The sequence below is a fragment of the Bombus pyrosoma genome, linkage group LG11 (assembly GCF_014825855.1).
Source record: "Bombus pyrosoma isolate SC7728 linkage group LG11, ASM1482585v1, whole genome shotgun sequence".
Lineage (NCBI taxonomy): Eukaryota > Metazoa > Arthropoda > Insecta > Hymenoptera > Apidae > Bombus > Bombus pyrosoma.
In genome coordinates, this window is record NC_057780.1 from 16,564,200 (window position 1) to 16,581,058 (window position 16,859).

Below are 16,859 nucleotides of genomic sequence, written 5' to 3' on the forward strand. Positions count from 1 at the left end.
GAATGTTGAACAGAGATATTCATGTAATTTTTGTGCATGCGACAAGAATAGACAATGCGCGTGGAAAGGGAAGGCATGAGAGTGAGGGTAGAGGGAGTTGTCAAGCGTGCGCGTGAAAGAGTGGGGGAAGTAGAAAGAGATGGAGAATGCGATATACTCTACCATGTTGGTTTGAGAGAGACAGATTGATTTTGGTCGCCGGGTATCGATCGTCGCGTTGAAAACTACCCCTCGAGTCGGAGGCGCAGTGTGCTAAACCGACTACGTACGAGTTGGTGGTGCTCGTGGTGATCGCGGTCCACGCGGATCTCTACGCTTTAGGCTCCTAGAGTTTTCACTTGCGTGTTCATCGTGATTTCTTCAGTTGTGGACTATCCACAGCACAGATCATCAACGGTTTTAAAAGTGCCGCAAGGACGTGTATAAGGTGAGATGTCTGCTCTATCGTTGCATCTGCATCTGTTAAGAATCCCTCAGAAGTTCGATCTATCTGTTAGTCCGTGTATTATACTCGATATATGTTGCTTCTTTGGTCCGAGTGTCTTTTATTTGTGGAAAGGAAACAAATTATTCTAGAATGTTTAGAATTTAGAGCAATCGCCAGTCGTTTGGTTTCCTTAATGCTCTTTGCACGAATTTTGGCTCATTGGTCATTTTCTGACCAATTTTGCTTGCGGATAGTTAAGAACATATTTTATTGCTTTCTTCGTGTTTTCAACGATATCACGATGGTTAACTTTCAGATTGCGAATGCCCTCTGTAGCTAAAATCTCAGAAAATTGAAGTTCCTTTCATTCGATTTCAAATATATAGTATTAACTTTTCGAATTTTAATTTTAATGTTACTTTTGTTGTATTTTAATCTTAGTATTAATTGCTCATATTTTAATTTTAATATTAATTATTATTTCGGAACACATTGTATGATATAACTTTACTTATAAGATAGAGGATATTAAAAGAGACATATTTTTGACATATTTCTACATATCTTGAAAGATGAGAAAAATGCTAGATTTCAGTTAAATGGATAGAATTTTGGGTGTTTTTAACACTGTCACAAATAAAGGTGAACATAGAGCGGAGACCAACGCTGTCATGTCAGCACCGGGTCAATTGGAAGGGAATTTAGTTCTATGTAACATCAGTACACACTTGTATTATTCTTGATGTTAACCGTTAGCAGTCATTATTAGCCCGTTATTAAATGCATAGGTGAATCCTTTTCCCTCCAATGCAACCTTTGCCCTTATTCGTCTGACACTTGTTCTGTTCTCCTCGAAGAGGCGCGCGGCTTATTAAGAGGGACGCCACTCGTTAATTCCTCTTTATGAACGTGACACTCTATTTTTGGAGTCTTTGCTCCATGACGGAAAGACCTTATAAGAATCTCGCTAGGACTAAAACGTATGATGTAATTTTCTATGAAAATTTGCGTCAGGATTAGCGATGAGCCCGAACACACCGCGAGTAGCACATTCATCGATTAGATTCGAACTCTGTATAAGTGTATTAGGTTGTACAAAAAGTTGGTAGCGTTTCTATTATATGAATTTCTATGGAATAGTGGAACGTTCGAACAAATATTGTTTTTAGTTGGATAGTTTTTAGTTAACGAAAATTAAAGAGGAATGTCGAAAATTTGTTAATGAAACAGCTTTCTTTTTTGAAGTGAGACAACGTTGACATTTGTATATCCAAGAAGTGTTGAATCGTAGCTAGCATGTTCACCTCTGTCTGTCTCATTCAACAAAAATGGCAGAGTCTCGTTATTATTTATCATGGTCTGTATAAATCTTATTCAAAAGAAATAGATGAGAAATGAAATTCACCAGAAGGCTATAAAAGCTATGTGATGGGATTTATTAGTCAAGGCGAACAATTTTTCATGCCGACACTCATTTCGTAAAGCTACAGATGGTAAAAGGATTAATTCTAGATAAATTTTTCTTAACATTCAGTATGAACTTTTGGTACAATCTGGTATTAATTGTCTAATTAAACAAATAATAAGCCTTTTAGATTTACTTATGTTTTCGAAAGTGTCCTAGTACTTATGAATTTATATTTAGTTTCAATTTTATATTGTGTAAATTCATTTCTGCGATCATTATATTTCTAAATTGTTCCTTTGTTCTATTTCCTATGTATCAGTTTCTTCAAAATAGTAATTGTTTTATAAAATGATGAATATATTATGATACAGTTATTATTATATTTTCATATCCATGCAAATATATGCAATATTGGAAAGTATACATTACAAGTATGTTCAAACATTGATCAATGAGGTTCGAACACTCTACATATAAGTATTTCGAAAGAAACTACTTTCAACTAGACTCGAACCTAAACGCATCAGATTCGCATCTTCTACAAGTACTTTAGCAAATAAAAATAATAGAGTAGTCCCAAGTAGAATCGATCAAACTGATCGAATAGATTTGAAATTATACGAGCGCCTTTCCGGAAATTCTCCAATCGCTTAAAGTTATTTTTTAAATACCTACCATGTGCAAAACGTTCAAATAAAATTTATACGAATTCCATATATCATCTACAATTCTATAGATTTTTCCTTTTTTTAGAAAAATTCAACAAGATGATGATGTCTTTCTGATTTTCGTAATTCGATTGCTGATATTGAACTATTCGTTTCGAGTACTCGTTCCAGGGTTCGAAGCCAGCTTATGAGGATCGAATATTTGGCAAGTAGAATTAATGAAACGTTGTATGTTACAAGTACTATTCGAATTCTATGAAATTATTTATAGGATTTATAAGTTACATATGTATATATAATATTGAATTTGATGCTATCACTAGTATACAGTCAGTTTCATCCATGAATTTTTATTTTATTATTTCAAACTTGCTTTCATCTCAGCAAAAAGAAAAGATTTCTTTATTCTTTTAGAAGATGTTTATCTTAAGATAATAATATTTTGTTCAAACTTGAGATATTTTTTAGCCTCAAAAGAAAACAATTCAGTTGAAAATGATTGAAATGCAATAGGATTGTTTAGAATTTTCACTTGAAAAAATTCGTGAATATCTCTCAAACGTTACTAAACATATATGCAAAAAGCCAATGCAGAAAGTGTTCCAATTTCTTGAAAAAAAATCTCAAAGAATATCTGAAACGAGGTAGGTATTTTAAAACAGAATACCCTCGTTTAAATATTTTCGTAATTTCTTAATCATTTCTGATGAAATTTTTTCGTCACACTGATTCTGTATACGCATGTGTGAAATATTGGAAAGGATTAGCATGTACATGTGTGTCGGCGTTTATTACATCAGAAGTAAGTCAGGATGCTGGAAAACATGGTCGATCGATAACATTGAAAATCATCCGTCCGTGGATGGCCGGATCTGGCGAGCAACCAACCGACCAGTCATAAATTCAAACCCTTCCTCTCTTCGTTTTTCGAAAATTTGCTGCGATCGTTTCGCGACACACACACATCGATTATTCTTTTTTCTCTTTTTTCTGCTTGCAGGCTTCCTGTTTATTTCTGTCTAGAGAGAGAATAGAAGTATCATCATCACCACCATGGCGTTCGCAGGGTTAAAAAAACAGATTAACAAAGCAAATCAGGTGAGTGTATAACTTTATTTAATATTTGTTTATATCGCATTTCTCATGATACAATCAACAAGGGGGGTGATTCTATGTGAAGAAATAAATCAGGAATAGACAATAAAATTTTTTCATATTCCACCTCATTTTTGATAAAATTGAATTTGGAAGTTTGCTTAATAACGTGAATTTGTTTATTTATCATCTGGGTACGAGTAAACATAACCAGCAAGAGGTTATTCCACGTGAAAAAATAAGTGAAAAATATAGAATATATATAATTTTTTCGAATCTAAGGCCTTGTTTTCAAGAAAATAGAGTTTCAACATGTTTAATTAACTTGGATATGAATTTTATTTTTGTTAACCACTTTATTATAACATTCTATATCTCATTGTACTATAATCAGCAGTCATGATCGGTTTGAATGTTGAAATTTTTATTGTTTCGCGATTCCTCATCGGTGACCTTTTATCAACGCGATTTTATTACAATCGTAATTTTCATGAAACGAACAGGAATACTTTATAATTTGATAACGTAGTAAAATAGTGTGGAATGAAAAATTGAACGTAAAATTTAATATATCCAAATATTAAACAGAACTCTACGTTACAATGTTACAAATTAGACAATTTTTTGATCCAAAAAGAATTTCAAGTCTTTAGCCCAGGTTCCCAATTTTGTACAGCACTGAACACGCAATGGAGTCAGTTAAACATATTATCATAATTAGCAGTTCTGTTTTAATACGCGGACCACCAGTGACCGATTCAGAATCAGGGTTGGTCACTTTTTACTTGGAAAAGAAATAATAGACGAAAAGATCAAGTATTTACACTAAATAAAATAACAAGAAAGTTTATTTGAAAATAAAACCATTTGCAAATAAATTCCAAAATCGTATTTGAAATTTAAATTATTTCTAAATAATTTATTTACCAAATATTTGATTGTTTCAAATAATAATGAGAGACAAAGGATAACGAATAATTGTTTTTCGTGTAGAAGGGATGTTAATTACTCTATATGCTGATATTTAACACTATCCTTTGAAAATCATTTCGCGATCCACACTTTTAAAATCTATGGAATAGCATGTTACTTATGTGTCGGTGTTCAGTGTCTCTTGTAATGTAATTACGGTATGCTATGAATATGAGAGGCGAAGTCGCGTTATCTTCGCCTACGCACGGTTAACTGACCGAGATTCGTGGAGTTTTTTGAGGCCAGATTTTCAAGCTTACTTCTCCACCGGGGGAATCACCGTTGTCCCTTTGTAGTCGCACATATATCGCTGACTTTTACTAGGTCATGCTGCGATTTCAATTGCATTTCACCGTTTGATAAATCATTATTATTCACGTATGATTTGGAAGACATTGCATATTTCGATATTACAATGACAAAGAGACGGGTAGAATATTTCTTTTTCTTAAACTGGGGTTTGGAGGTTTGGATATATATATATTCTTATCTATATCTATCTAATATATATTCTTTTATTGCAATTTATAGTTAATACATATAAACATACATACGTAAATGAATGGAATTATATTCCTTTCTTTCTCTTTGCTAAATTGAGATCTCAAAATTAAATTTTTTTTAAATCTAGAGATTTTGATATACTCCTTTATTGTATTTTTTATATTCAGTTCATGAAGTATAAGTTTTGGTCATAAAGTATACATTATACATATTTTCATTACATACATACAATTATTGGATCATCACTTTTTCCTTTCCTTTAGTACTTTATAGTTTTGTAATAAGTCAGTGATATTCGTGAAAATATATGGATTGTTCGTGGGCGATGATGATTACTCCTATACAATGCAACAAAGTTTCATCTTATATAATTATCGAACGAAGTGTAAATTGATCATAATGTGGTAACTAACAGCACGGATAGATTTTAAAATGCACTATTGAGGTTTCAAATGCAGGTTCAAATGCTATTTTCACTGTAATTCTCGATAATATTTTACAATGTACTTTTAACAATTTGTTCCACTAGAACATATCGTTATTTATGAAAACTGTCCATAGAAGCATTAATTATAATATGTAAACATTTAAAAGTTTATGCAATTTTTAGTTAATAAATAAGATCATACAACTACGTTAACAACATTTAACATACAATTGATATAATTAATGTAATTAATAAAAGAATTTTAAACTATTTTCTTTTTGAAAAATTTCAACACATAATTATCTTTTAAATTTAATTTTTATTTATATTCGTTGTAACTTCAAATATTTAATTTTTGCTTAAATAATATTATGTTAGTTATTTATATAATAATACTATATTTTATATGTTTACCATAATATAATAAATTATTATTATAAAGTTTTCACTTGAAATAGTACCATGGAATATATCTTATTAAACTTATTCATTAGGATAAAAGAAAATACCCTTTTATAGAATTGAAAGATTATCTACGACCAATTATACAATTTATTTCATGCATTCATAATATGTAATTTATTGATTCTTAATCGCTTTTAACAGAAAATTGAAACAAGCAAGTTGTCCTCGGAACAATAAGAAGAACATAACAAACAGTACATTAAATCAGTCTTGCAGTGCAATTTGTATCGTTATATCGTTCCTTAATGATCAATTTACCGGTATTCTAAACTGCTTATCGGATAGTCCTTGTCGATAATTAGTTTTACCGTTATACATGGTTTTATCGTAAAATAATTCTGTATACGTTCACGTTCAACGAAATATTTTATAGAAGTACTTTAATTAAATAATGTTAGTATATTTTATTAATAATAATAACATTAAAAATACATTCACGAAGATCAAAAGCATACATTAGTTTAACTTCATTGAACTTCTACATCAGAAATATTTAAATTTTCACAAAATTCGATTCAAACATTTTTAATGTGGAAATTTGATGAAGTTAAACTGATATTGCTGACTGAATTCAATTCAGTCAACAGATAAAAAATGTGGAATTTTCAATGCAGATCGAAATACAATATTTATTTCTTTCTTGAAACTCAATTTGCCTGGTTTACTATCGACAATAATTTATATTTGTCCTTTTCCAATAAACTTCTCCCTTTTCTATTTCTTCGCGTAATTACGATATTATTTTACTTATACTTGCTAAGTTTCTCTTCATTGACGATTAAAAATGAATAAATATTCGAGGTAATTTACTTTTGAATATCGATTTCTCTCTGTTATATCATTAGGCTACACTTGAGTTTGATTCTCTCTTCTCGAAGCTTATTATTGTCATTTTTCATTTTTCAAATATACAATATTAATATGAATTAATTCGTTAAACCTCTAGTTTGTAATCGTAAAAGATCAATATTAAATAAAGGTAAAATATGGCCATAGAGAAAGTAACTAAGAATAATTACGATTTCATATCGATCGACGTTCCAACTAATAGTACAGTGTTTTGACCCGTGAACAGGGGTCTCGTTCGTCACAATGCGCCTTGAGTGGAACAATTAATTCTTATTTAGTCTGACACTTATTAAATTCGAGATGGGAAACATGTTCATAGTTGTACATGGTTAAAAATAAACTTTCTCAAACCAGGAAAAGTATTGCAAACACCAATAATTGGACAAATATAATCTTATATAATTTTTGAAAAATTATAAAATTTTAATAATTACAAATTATATTATATAAAAGCATTTGCTTTGCAATGAGTGATATTCATAGGTATATTTAAATAAATGAAGTACTACTGTATTTACACATGTACATTATGGTATTTTCAGTTGCAGTCACTAACTATTATAGAACAATTTGTATACAGTTCTTTTCTCAATGTTTCTGTGTCAAACAATTTATTCTTGTGTAATTACAAAGAAAATATTCATTGAAAAATTGATTGCAATCGTTATATCGTGAAACAGATGAATGTAATTATTTTGTTATACATATGTATAGTGTAGAAAGAAAGAGAGAATTTATGGCAAGATTGTTCTATGAAGTAATGCAAATAGCGGACGGTTTCAATGAAGTTCTCCATGTATTTTATACGGGGAAGAGCTTAATTCAAATTTACCGGTTTTTTAAACAAGTCTGGGAAATGATACTCGAGGTTGCAAGAACTACTTTTATTTCAATCATAGAAAGACAACATCCGATTCATGAAAATTTACATTCGCCAACCAAGGGCGTAAATGTATTTTTATCCTTTTGAAGTCGCAGTTCTGAAAGTTCATCATGGCACGGTTTTTGTTAATGTATTAATTAACTTTTAGAGTTACTGTTTATTACTCACTTATTGTTCTTAATGACCAACAAAAAAAAAGAATAATTTTAAATATACTACAGAAAATTGTAAAATAAAATTATTCTGTTATCTTAAATAATTTAAGTTTGTCAGTTTATTTTTTTTATATACTAATTACAAATATCAAAGTATTATTTTTATAATTAAAAAATCAGGAACTATATAATGGTTTATTTGTTGAATTAAAGAATCAAATGCTTGTAATAAAAGGAATATTAAAAGAATTCTAATGATCCTCTTTTAGAAATAAACAATGTAAAATATTAGGTATAGTATAAATTATGTAAAATTTACGAAATGTTTACTTTTATTATAAATATAACATAGCTTTACATATTAATTTTGACATGCGTGTAACAATTATTTAGTTTTGCGTTTTACGTAATTGATTTCGTAGCATCTATATTTAAAATTTTAGCTACGAATATTTTAACTACGAATATTATAGAAACGGTATAATGTAAATGTTGCATGAATTACAGATTTACTCAAAGTATCGCAATTATTGCATATAGGTAATAATAATTGCGTTAGCAAGTGCTATTGGTAATAGCTGCTCATTTGCCCTTTATAAACATGAAATATGTAGAACTAAGCTATAATTTGTATTTTAATTTTTAATTGTGTTATGTTATATATTAACCAGCATAGAGAGATATGAAATTTTATTATATTAAAAATTAGGAAATCATCTTTATAATCAATTTCCGGAAATATCATTTTAATGTAATGTATGTATGTGCAACGCATTAAGTAAATTAACTGAGCACTTGGTAATATGTTTGATAGAATGTATGTGTTAATTAGAGATTAAAGTAGTGTTATCATAGTGTCTCATCATCATCATCAATTGCAAAATAATAATTTAAGAGAAAGTGAAAAATTTGAAAATAATTTGACAAAAATTCAGAAGTTTGAAAATAATTTGAAAGAAGTTCGAAAATTTGAGAGTAAAGAACTACTAACGCCGATTATAGTCGGTGCTCAAATAATAATATGCTCGGTTCTAATTACATTTGAAATTATTGTTTTGATTTTGTGTTTGATTACGTATTAATAATGTAATTCCTTCGAGGAAAGAGATTGGAACAAACCAGCTATCTGTTAATTTCTTCAGTGGTCGAGGTTACATTTTTATCTTATCCTAACCCTTTTTTTTTTATCCAAAGTGAATATTCGTGGCGAGTAGAGGAAATATACTCGCAACCATGTGCGCCTTAAAGAGAAGGTTAATGCAGGATATGAGGAAGATTTTTTCGTACTTCACGTCAACGTTTTTCGTCCTTCATAAACGAAGAAGATTTACAAGAAATGAACTCGTTTGCGCACGATCGAAATATTATTAATACTATTTTGAAATGGCAAGTTATAAGCTGCCAGTATCAATAAGAACTTATCCGTGTACAACAGTAACAAACTTGATAACAAAACAAATGAAATTTCATAAGCGGAGTTGAAAAATTACAAGTTATCTGTTTTTATTTTTTGTTATTCTTTACTACTTGAAATTTGTACGTTAGCTTAACGTTATCTATATTGTATCCTAATTCTAAAAAAAAACTGTTTAACAATAAGCGTACAAAAGCCACATTCGCAGCCATGTGCGCTGTAAGGAAAGGTTTAACGTGAGTAACTGTATTTATCGAATAATTCCTTGAAACCGGATTTTCATAGTAACCATTCTCAGAATATTTCATCGGCAGTTGTAACGTCGCGAGCATTACAATATAATCGGTGCATAAATTCGAATCAAACAGCATGTGATATTGCAACTACCGGATGTGGGTCAGATTTACTCTAGGACAACGTGTAATCGGCAACGGTGCGCTACCTATGTTTCTGCATGTGATGCCGCTCCACAAGTGGGTCACTGTTAAATATAGGTCACGGTCGTATGGGACCTTCGTCAAATAATCGTGTTGCTTGGCTTTTACACTTTTCAAGGATCCTGACATAGTGTTGCTCTCGTCTGTAACTTGCGACTCAACTATAGCCGACTCGATATTCGCGATTATCTTAGATTTGCTATATTAAGTTACACCATCACTTAATAGAAATAAACGAGTTTCAACTTAGCTTTAAACCGGAAGCTCCCATAATTATAAGATTAAAAGTTAATAACGATAAAGTAGTTTTAGCTTTTTAGACTTCTTGCAAACATAGATACGATATTATTTATTTCCAGAGTTATCTCGGGATAACTTCATGAAAATGAGAGACTTTTAACTTATTCATTATGCAAATGAATTTCACATATAAAAATACACGAATAGAAATGCTACCTATAAATCATGAATTGTTCAATAGGAAAAGAATTAAAGTAAACATGTGATTAACAACACTGTCGCGATATTGTTTGAAATTCTATTATATTCATTATATGGAATAGTGAATGAAGATAATTTCGAATTAAACAGAGCTGAACAAAAACGAGAAGAGAAAGAGAGATTGTGGGTAGGTTCGCGATGCGATATTCGTTGTTATTATGTAAAATGAATTGCTTTCATTTCGCGTTTCAAACATTGTGGACGATTCATCTTCCCCGAGAAAAAATGTGTAGAATATTTTGCTTGTTATTGCGAAAGGGCGCGTAGTAATGTTTGCAATCCTCATTCATACGTTCCCGTTTCATTGAAATTACTTGCATGTTTTTCAAATGAAAAGAATTAAGCCACCGTGATAATCTTTATTCATATATGCAAAGTAAGAGAGAAGACCAAGGAATGGCACGAAATGTATTTATTAAGAAAATCTTCTCGAACTTTTAGATGAATTAAAATAAATGAAGTAGATAACGAATGAAATAGAAATTATATTTGTATAATCATTTGAATAAATAATAAAAATAGTTCACTTCCGTAATGTCCAACTTTGAAGCGATACATTTAAGGGATAAAAAGATATAACCGCTTTAGAAAGCTCGTTTGTAGGCCGGATATGATGGACAACCGGAAACTGGCCCGTCTATCGCCATAAAAGTAGAAATCTCGAGCACATATATAGTGATAGTCGATTGGTCAATGTTGGTTAATTGCTCGTAAACCGAGATGATCTTGAAAGATGAAACGAGATTTCCTATGGACGAGAGATATCCGTAGGTCAGAGGCGAGGGCAAAGGATATATGTAGTATGGTAAGATGTTTGAGAAGGGAAGAAAATACCACTGCCAGAAACGATAGGCTCTCCGGATCAATAATACCCGTCGTCAATTGATCTAAAGTGATGTATACCTCTGAAATCTTGGCAACTAGTACGAAGGAACTCTCGACCGATATTCAACCATTTTTATCATGCAATTACCACCGCCATAATAATCAATAATCAATATTAAACAAAGATATTTGAAACTATTAATTCATTACATAATCGAAGTCTATACTATATGAGTTATTGATATAACTGTTTCCATTTTAGATTTATCTAGTCGTCATATTATACAGATACATTTTGTATCGTATCTTTATAATATAAACATCTCTATTGTTTTTATTATCGAACAAAAGTTCTTGAATAACATTAACATAAACTTGCATATTCAAATGTATAAAGTTGTTAGCAACAGAACACAATAATAAAAAGCAAGAGATTGAAATCTATTGAAATCTATCGCCCGATTAAATTGACGTACTTCCTTTTCCTCTAATGGCAAAGGTGAATTTAACGAGCAAAAATCGAATAAGATGAAAAGCATGTCTATATAATACGAGATATGAAAATATGAGAAAAACAAAACAATGAGTATTTATTTTTTAGTGAACGGTTACAAACCGAAAATGTTCATGTTAGATAATGTTAAATATTTGGTGTGCTAGTTAAAAATAGGAATTGCGGACCATTCACCTGGTCGAAACGAAAAATGACCTCACTCTTCCTACTTTCACTATTTCTGATTAGTAGAGATAAGTTTGCGTTACGTCAAGAATAATAAAACTTTTAACAAAAATATTATAAAGTTGATTAATTTTAATAAATTAATAAGTATAACAGATATGCTAAATGTAATTTCTATAAATCCAACTGCTTTTTCTAACCAGTTACAATTTTAGGAAGAAAATTGATACACATTACGAAGATTTTAAATGTAGTTTTAAGTGTATCATGAAGAAGATAATTATTGTTCTTCATAACTTTGTTATTGCTTTAGAAATTCATTTAACCAACTTATCCGGCTCGTTTATGTATAATCAATTTCTTGAAACATAATTAATAGAGAAAATATGAAAGAGAGCGTGATAATTAAAGTAGAAATTATACTACTTATTAAAGCAGCGTTAAAAAGATAGGAAATAATACAAAAATGTGTTCTTTTAAATATTTTCTTTTTATAAATTATGAAAATAAAAATAAGTGTTTGAAAATAATAAGGAATTGATTGACATTGCGTTCAACTTACAAGAGTAAAAAATTTGTGGTTTTTACGAAAAATAAATAATATAAATTCTCTTGTATTATTTAATAATCAACATGAATTAACGAGTATTATTCAAGAAATTAAAAATATGCGCAAAAAATATTCAGTTCCTGCATAATTATAATCAGTTCAAAAATGTTTTTTTTGTTTTTAATCAAATGTTCGTTTATACATTTAACAAAAATGTGCAATAATGAGTATATATGTGACATACATTAATGTTGCCGGTTATTATATAATTTATTATATAATACATTAAATAATTTATTATATAATAAAAGTGTAAATAAAAGTGTAGTAAACATTCATAAAATGAAGTTAATAAAAGAAAAATTTTATTAAATGTGTCAGAGAATATTTACGTAATATACGTAATTATAAGGAAACAAGACCGAGAGGAGACGAAGATCGCGAAACTTTATTAAGTTAATGAAAAACTCGTTATTAATTTATTTATTAAAAAATTACTAAATTATAAAATTTCAAGTATCCAATCTCTCACACATAGAGTTAAAAACAATAAAAATTTCTCTAATAAAGACATTAAAGAAATGTGTTTTATAACTTCTTTATATTCCATTTATCAGTAATTAGTAATCGACATTATTTATTGTGAAATTAATAATTTGCAGTGATGGTGGCATGTAAGTCAAATGTACTTTGCATTTATTTCAGTAACGATAAATGCAAATATACTTTGCATTTATTTAAGTAACTCTGCATTACACCGTTATTTATAAGTTCCAAGCACACCTCTTGATTACAGCAGACGTATTCCAAGAGTCTTTCCCTTTAATTATTTATGGTAAAACCAAGGATTACTTTCGGAAAAATAGTTACGCTCGTCCATTCATACTTTTGCATTACGATCTCTTTTGTGAATTATTATAAAAAACGCTGAAGATTTGTCATGACATGAGATATTTTTTATTCATATAAATTTTATAATGGACAAATCTGTAATCTTGTAGACGTTTTCGAGTTATAAAGGCTTGTTTGTATGCATAAAAACATATATTTAATCCCAAAAACAAATAAAAAGGTAAAGTTAGAAACATAGAATTCTAAAATTATTCCTGTGGTCTTTAGTTCGAAAAGCAACAATGGGAAGAATCATTTGCTATTTCCGCGTGTACCTGCAAATTTTAAGGTTTTCATGTTTCATGAATTTGAAGGCTTCCTGAATAAACAAAATGTAATCTTATCACGATTTTCGAATTACCACGGATCGACTGTACTTAACTCTTAATTGGTATTATTGGATCACCGGCAACCATAACAATTTGGAATTAGATTACTTAATTTGAAGAATGTAAAATATAAAATAAAATTATGTATGCTAAGTTTCAGTAATCTAACATAAGTTATAATAGTTATACATATATAATCCAACACTACTATTTAAAGGGTAAAATTATAATGTTTAATCTTATTATTTAATTCTAATGAAATTTGTATTTCCAGTATATGACAGAGAAGATGGGCGGAGCGGAAGGAACCAAGCTCGACGTTGACTTCATGGATATGGAGAGGGTGAGTACACGTTTCTACATTTTTAAGGTTTCCGGAAGGTGTTCTTGTTGCATCGCCTTTAACCTTCGATCTTCAAATAAATACTTCAAATAAATGAACTCCTTATGTACTTTGAAATATTATTTAAAAATAGAATTTAGGAAAAAGAAAATAAGAAAAAGAAATAAAAGTAGAAATTTGATAATGTAATATCATTTAAGCTAACGTACAGTATGGTATAAATTTGATCGTAGAAAACGGATGTCACGTATGAGCTGGTGGAGGAGTTACAAATGAAAACGAAAGAGTTCCTTCAGCCAAATCCAACTGCAAGAGCGAAGATGGCCGCGGTCAAGGGCATCAGTAAGCTCAGCGGTCAGGCAAAAGCCTCGACTTACCCCCAACCAGAAGGTGTTCTTGGCGATTGTATGCTTATTTACGGAAAGAAATTGGGAGAGGATAGTATTTTCGGTACGTTTGTTCAGTTCATATAGTTAGACTTAATTAATAATTAATTGTTATTTTAAAACATTCATATTCATTTCCTATCACCAAAAAGCTGTGCCGCTACTTTAACTTTCGTAGGACATTCGCATCTCAACCCATAACTTTTGTAACTGCATACCTAACGAAACTAGTAGAGCAGACGCATAAATTATGCATCTAAGTACAAGCAAACAATCGGCTCATTAATTAATCTTTCCTAATTTCTGTTTACAGCTCAGGCTCTGGTTGAAATGGGCGAGGCGATGAAGCAGATGGCGGACGTGAAATATTCTCTGGACGACAACATTAAACAAAACTTCCTGGAGCCTCTGCACCATTTGCAGACCAAAGACTTGAAAGAAGTGATGGTAGGTTGGTTACTTAAAAAAGTTAGCTTTTCTTCTTGACTCGTTGAGTAGCGTTGTCCTAGTTTAACGCGACAAGAATACGCGACGAGACAGAAAGAAAGAAAGAGGGTAAAAGTGCATGTATTCGTGAACGGGAATTGATATCCCTTTTTGTTTTCAGCATCACCGGAAAAAGCTTCAGGGACGAAGGCTGGACTTCGATTGCAAGCGGAGACGTCAAGCGAAAGGTATACTTGGACGCGAGTTGACTTTATCTCTCTCTGCGATATTTATTGATTTATTTAAGCACAACACATTGGGGCCGTGCATATTGTGTCCTTGCACACCTTGTACATACATCATGTCCTTGTACAAAAAACTCGATGCGTGTCGTTTACAATTATACGCACGTAGAGTGGCTCATAAAAGCGTTCGAACACTTCTGAAAACCTCTTATGGATATAATATACCTGTTACATATTTTGAAATTTCATTGGTATTGTAGTAAGATAGAAGTATCATGATTTACGTTGGTAAAATATGAAACAGATGTACAGTGGCTACACAAAGTATTTACACGTCATTGTATTTATTATTGCATTTACTTACTAATTAATTAGATTCGACTTCGTCATGTTATATTTTATATGGTAATAACAATTTATGATTAAGAAGAAATATTTTAATATATGACAGATAAAAGTTCTGTGTTATGATAGCCATATCTCACTACAGTATTAATGCAATTTCAAACAGTTATGTATAACACACATAATACATTCATAGAAGATTTCTATAAATATTCAAATAGTTTCATGGGCCACTCTATTAAAAATAAAGATAACATGTAAAGATAAAATCTAAAATCGGACAAGAAATGCAGCTTTATTAAATGATTTATGCGTGTTCTTCCTTCATTTTCAGTTCATTGTCTTAGTTTACAGGCATTCCATTCGCACGTTTTGCTGCATGTGCACTTTGTCATAGATAAATTATAGTTGGTTAGTGTTACCATGATAATTTTTTATTTGTTTATATGGGGTGTTTCATCAAGTTAAAATGCAGATCATTTATTGCAGATGATCCTAATGCGTATGAAGGTCCATATTTATTTGCAAATTATCAATCATTAAGTTTTTCAGTTTAGTATGAAAGAAAAATATTTGTTTTCCGTTTGTTTGTCTGCATTCTTAATAATTAGCAACTGGAAAAAGATCAGCCAGTCCTCATTTTGGAAGTCCAGTGAAGTCTTCTTCACCATACACTGGTACGTGATTTCCCTACGTGCAATAGTTATTAAATTCCTCACTTTATTTCGAATTTTTTAGATTTAGTTGCTTTTTTTAGAAACATAGAATAATTAACACTTTAATTATTTCCCTTTAAATCCATAATCATTACGTTACATTATGTTCATATAAATAACAATCCAAGTTATGATCTTTCTTTTTTCATCTTTGATGTATCTTTGTATATTTTTTTTCTAAAGTAAATGTATGTAGATTTATATCATAGTAATTCACAATCCTTTCAGATGATTATATCAAAAATACTAAGTATAATAAATATAAATATATTCAGAAGTGCACTAAAGGTACTGCGAATGTTGAATGTGTTGTACTTATTCTGTATATATTTTCTAGTGAAACTTCAATATCTGTATTATAAATGCTTGTGTTTCGAGAAAGAAGGAATGTACACGATCAAAGCACTTAGGCGTTTCGTATGGTTTAATTTCGCTAACTTTTACTCCTTGTTGTGTATATATCTTATAATGTATCAAACGTAGGCATTTAAGCAACCCTGTAGTACAATTTTTAATACCTTTACCGGCGCAAACTTTGCGAGCAGGTTCTCACGTTTCAGACGACGAGATTCGTCAAGCAGAAGAGAAATTTGCAGAGAGTCTCCATCTGGCACAATTGGGCATGTTCAACCTTTTGGAGAATGATGTAAGTAGAAAACTAATTGAATGTGTATTAATTTTCACTTGAACAGGTTCTTATATAGAGAGGTATCAAATCCCTCATGGAAGAATTGAGCAATTAACATGATAAAAACTTAAGGATGTTTACTTATCCTTGTTATATTGCTATATTGTTGCTTTTCATTGCTTTTTCCTTAGGTTGAACAAGTGGCACAGTTGGCAACATTCAGTGAAGGTCTGTTGGAGTACCATCAGCAGTGTACTGAGATTCTAAGAACACTAACAGAAACACTTTTGG

The 16,859-nt window shown here is 30.5% G+C and overlaps 1 protein-coding gene across 1 annotated transcript; it reads left to right on the forward strand.

The window, feature by feature from the left end:
• Positions 1 to 218: 218 nt before the first annotated feature.
• LOC122572301 (endophilin-A-like) lies at positions 219 to 16,859 on the forward strand (the record flags this gene model as incomplete). The annotated part of the gene is made up of 9 exons (XM_043737117.1): positions 219 to 427; positions 3,504 to 3,601; positions 13,754 to 13,822; positions 14,056 to 14,272; positions 14,522 to 14,655; positions 14,816 to 14,882; positions 15,836 to 15,901; positions 16,486 to 16,586; positions 16,760 to 16,859. Coding segments are annotated over exons 2-9 (799 nt in total), but the record flags the coding sequence as incomplete, so codon positions are not given.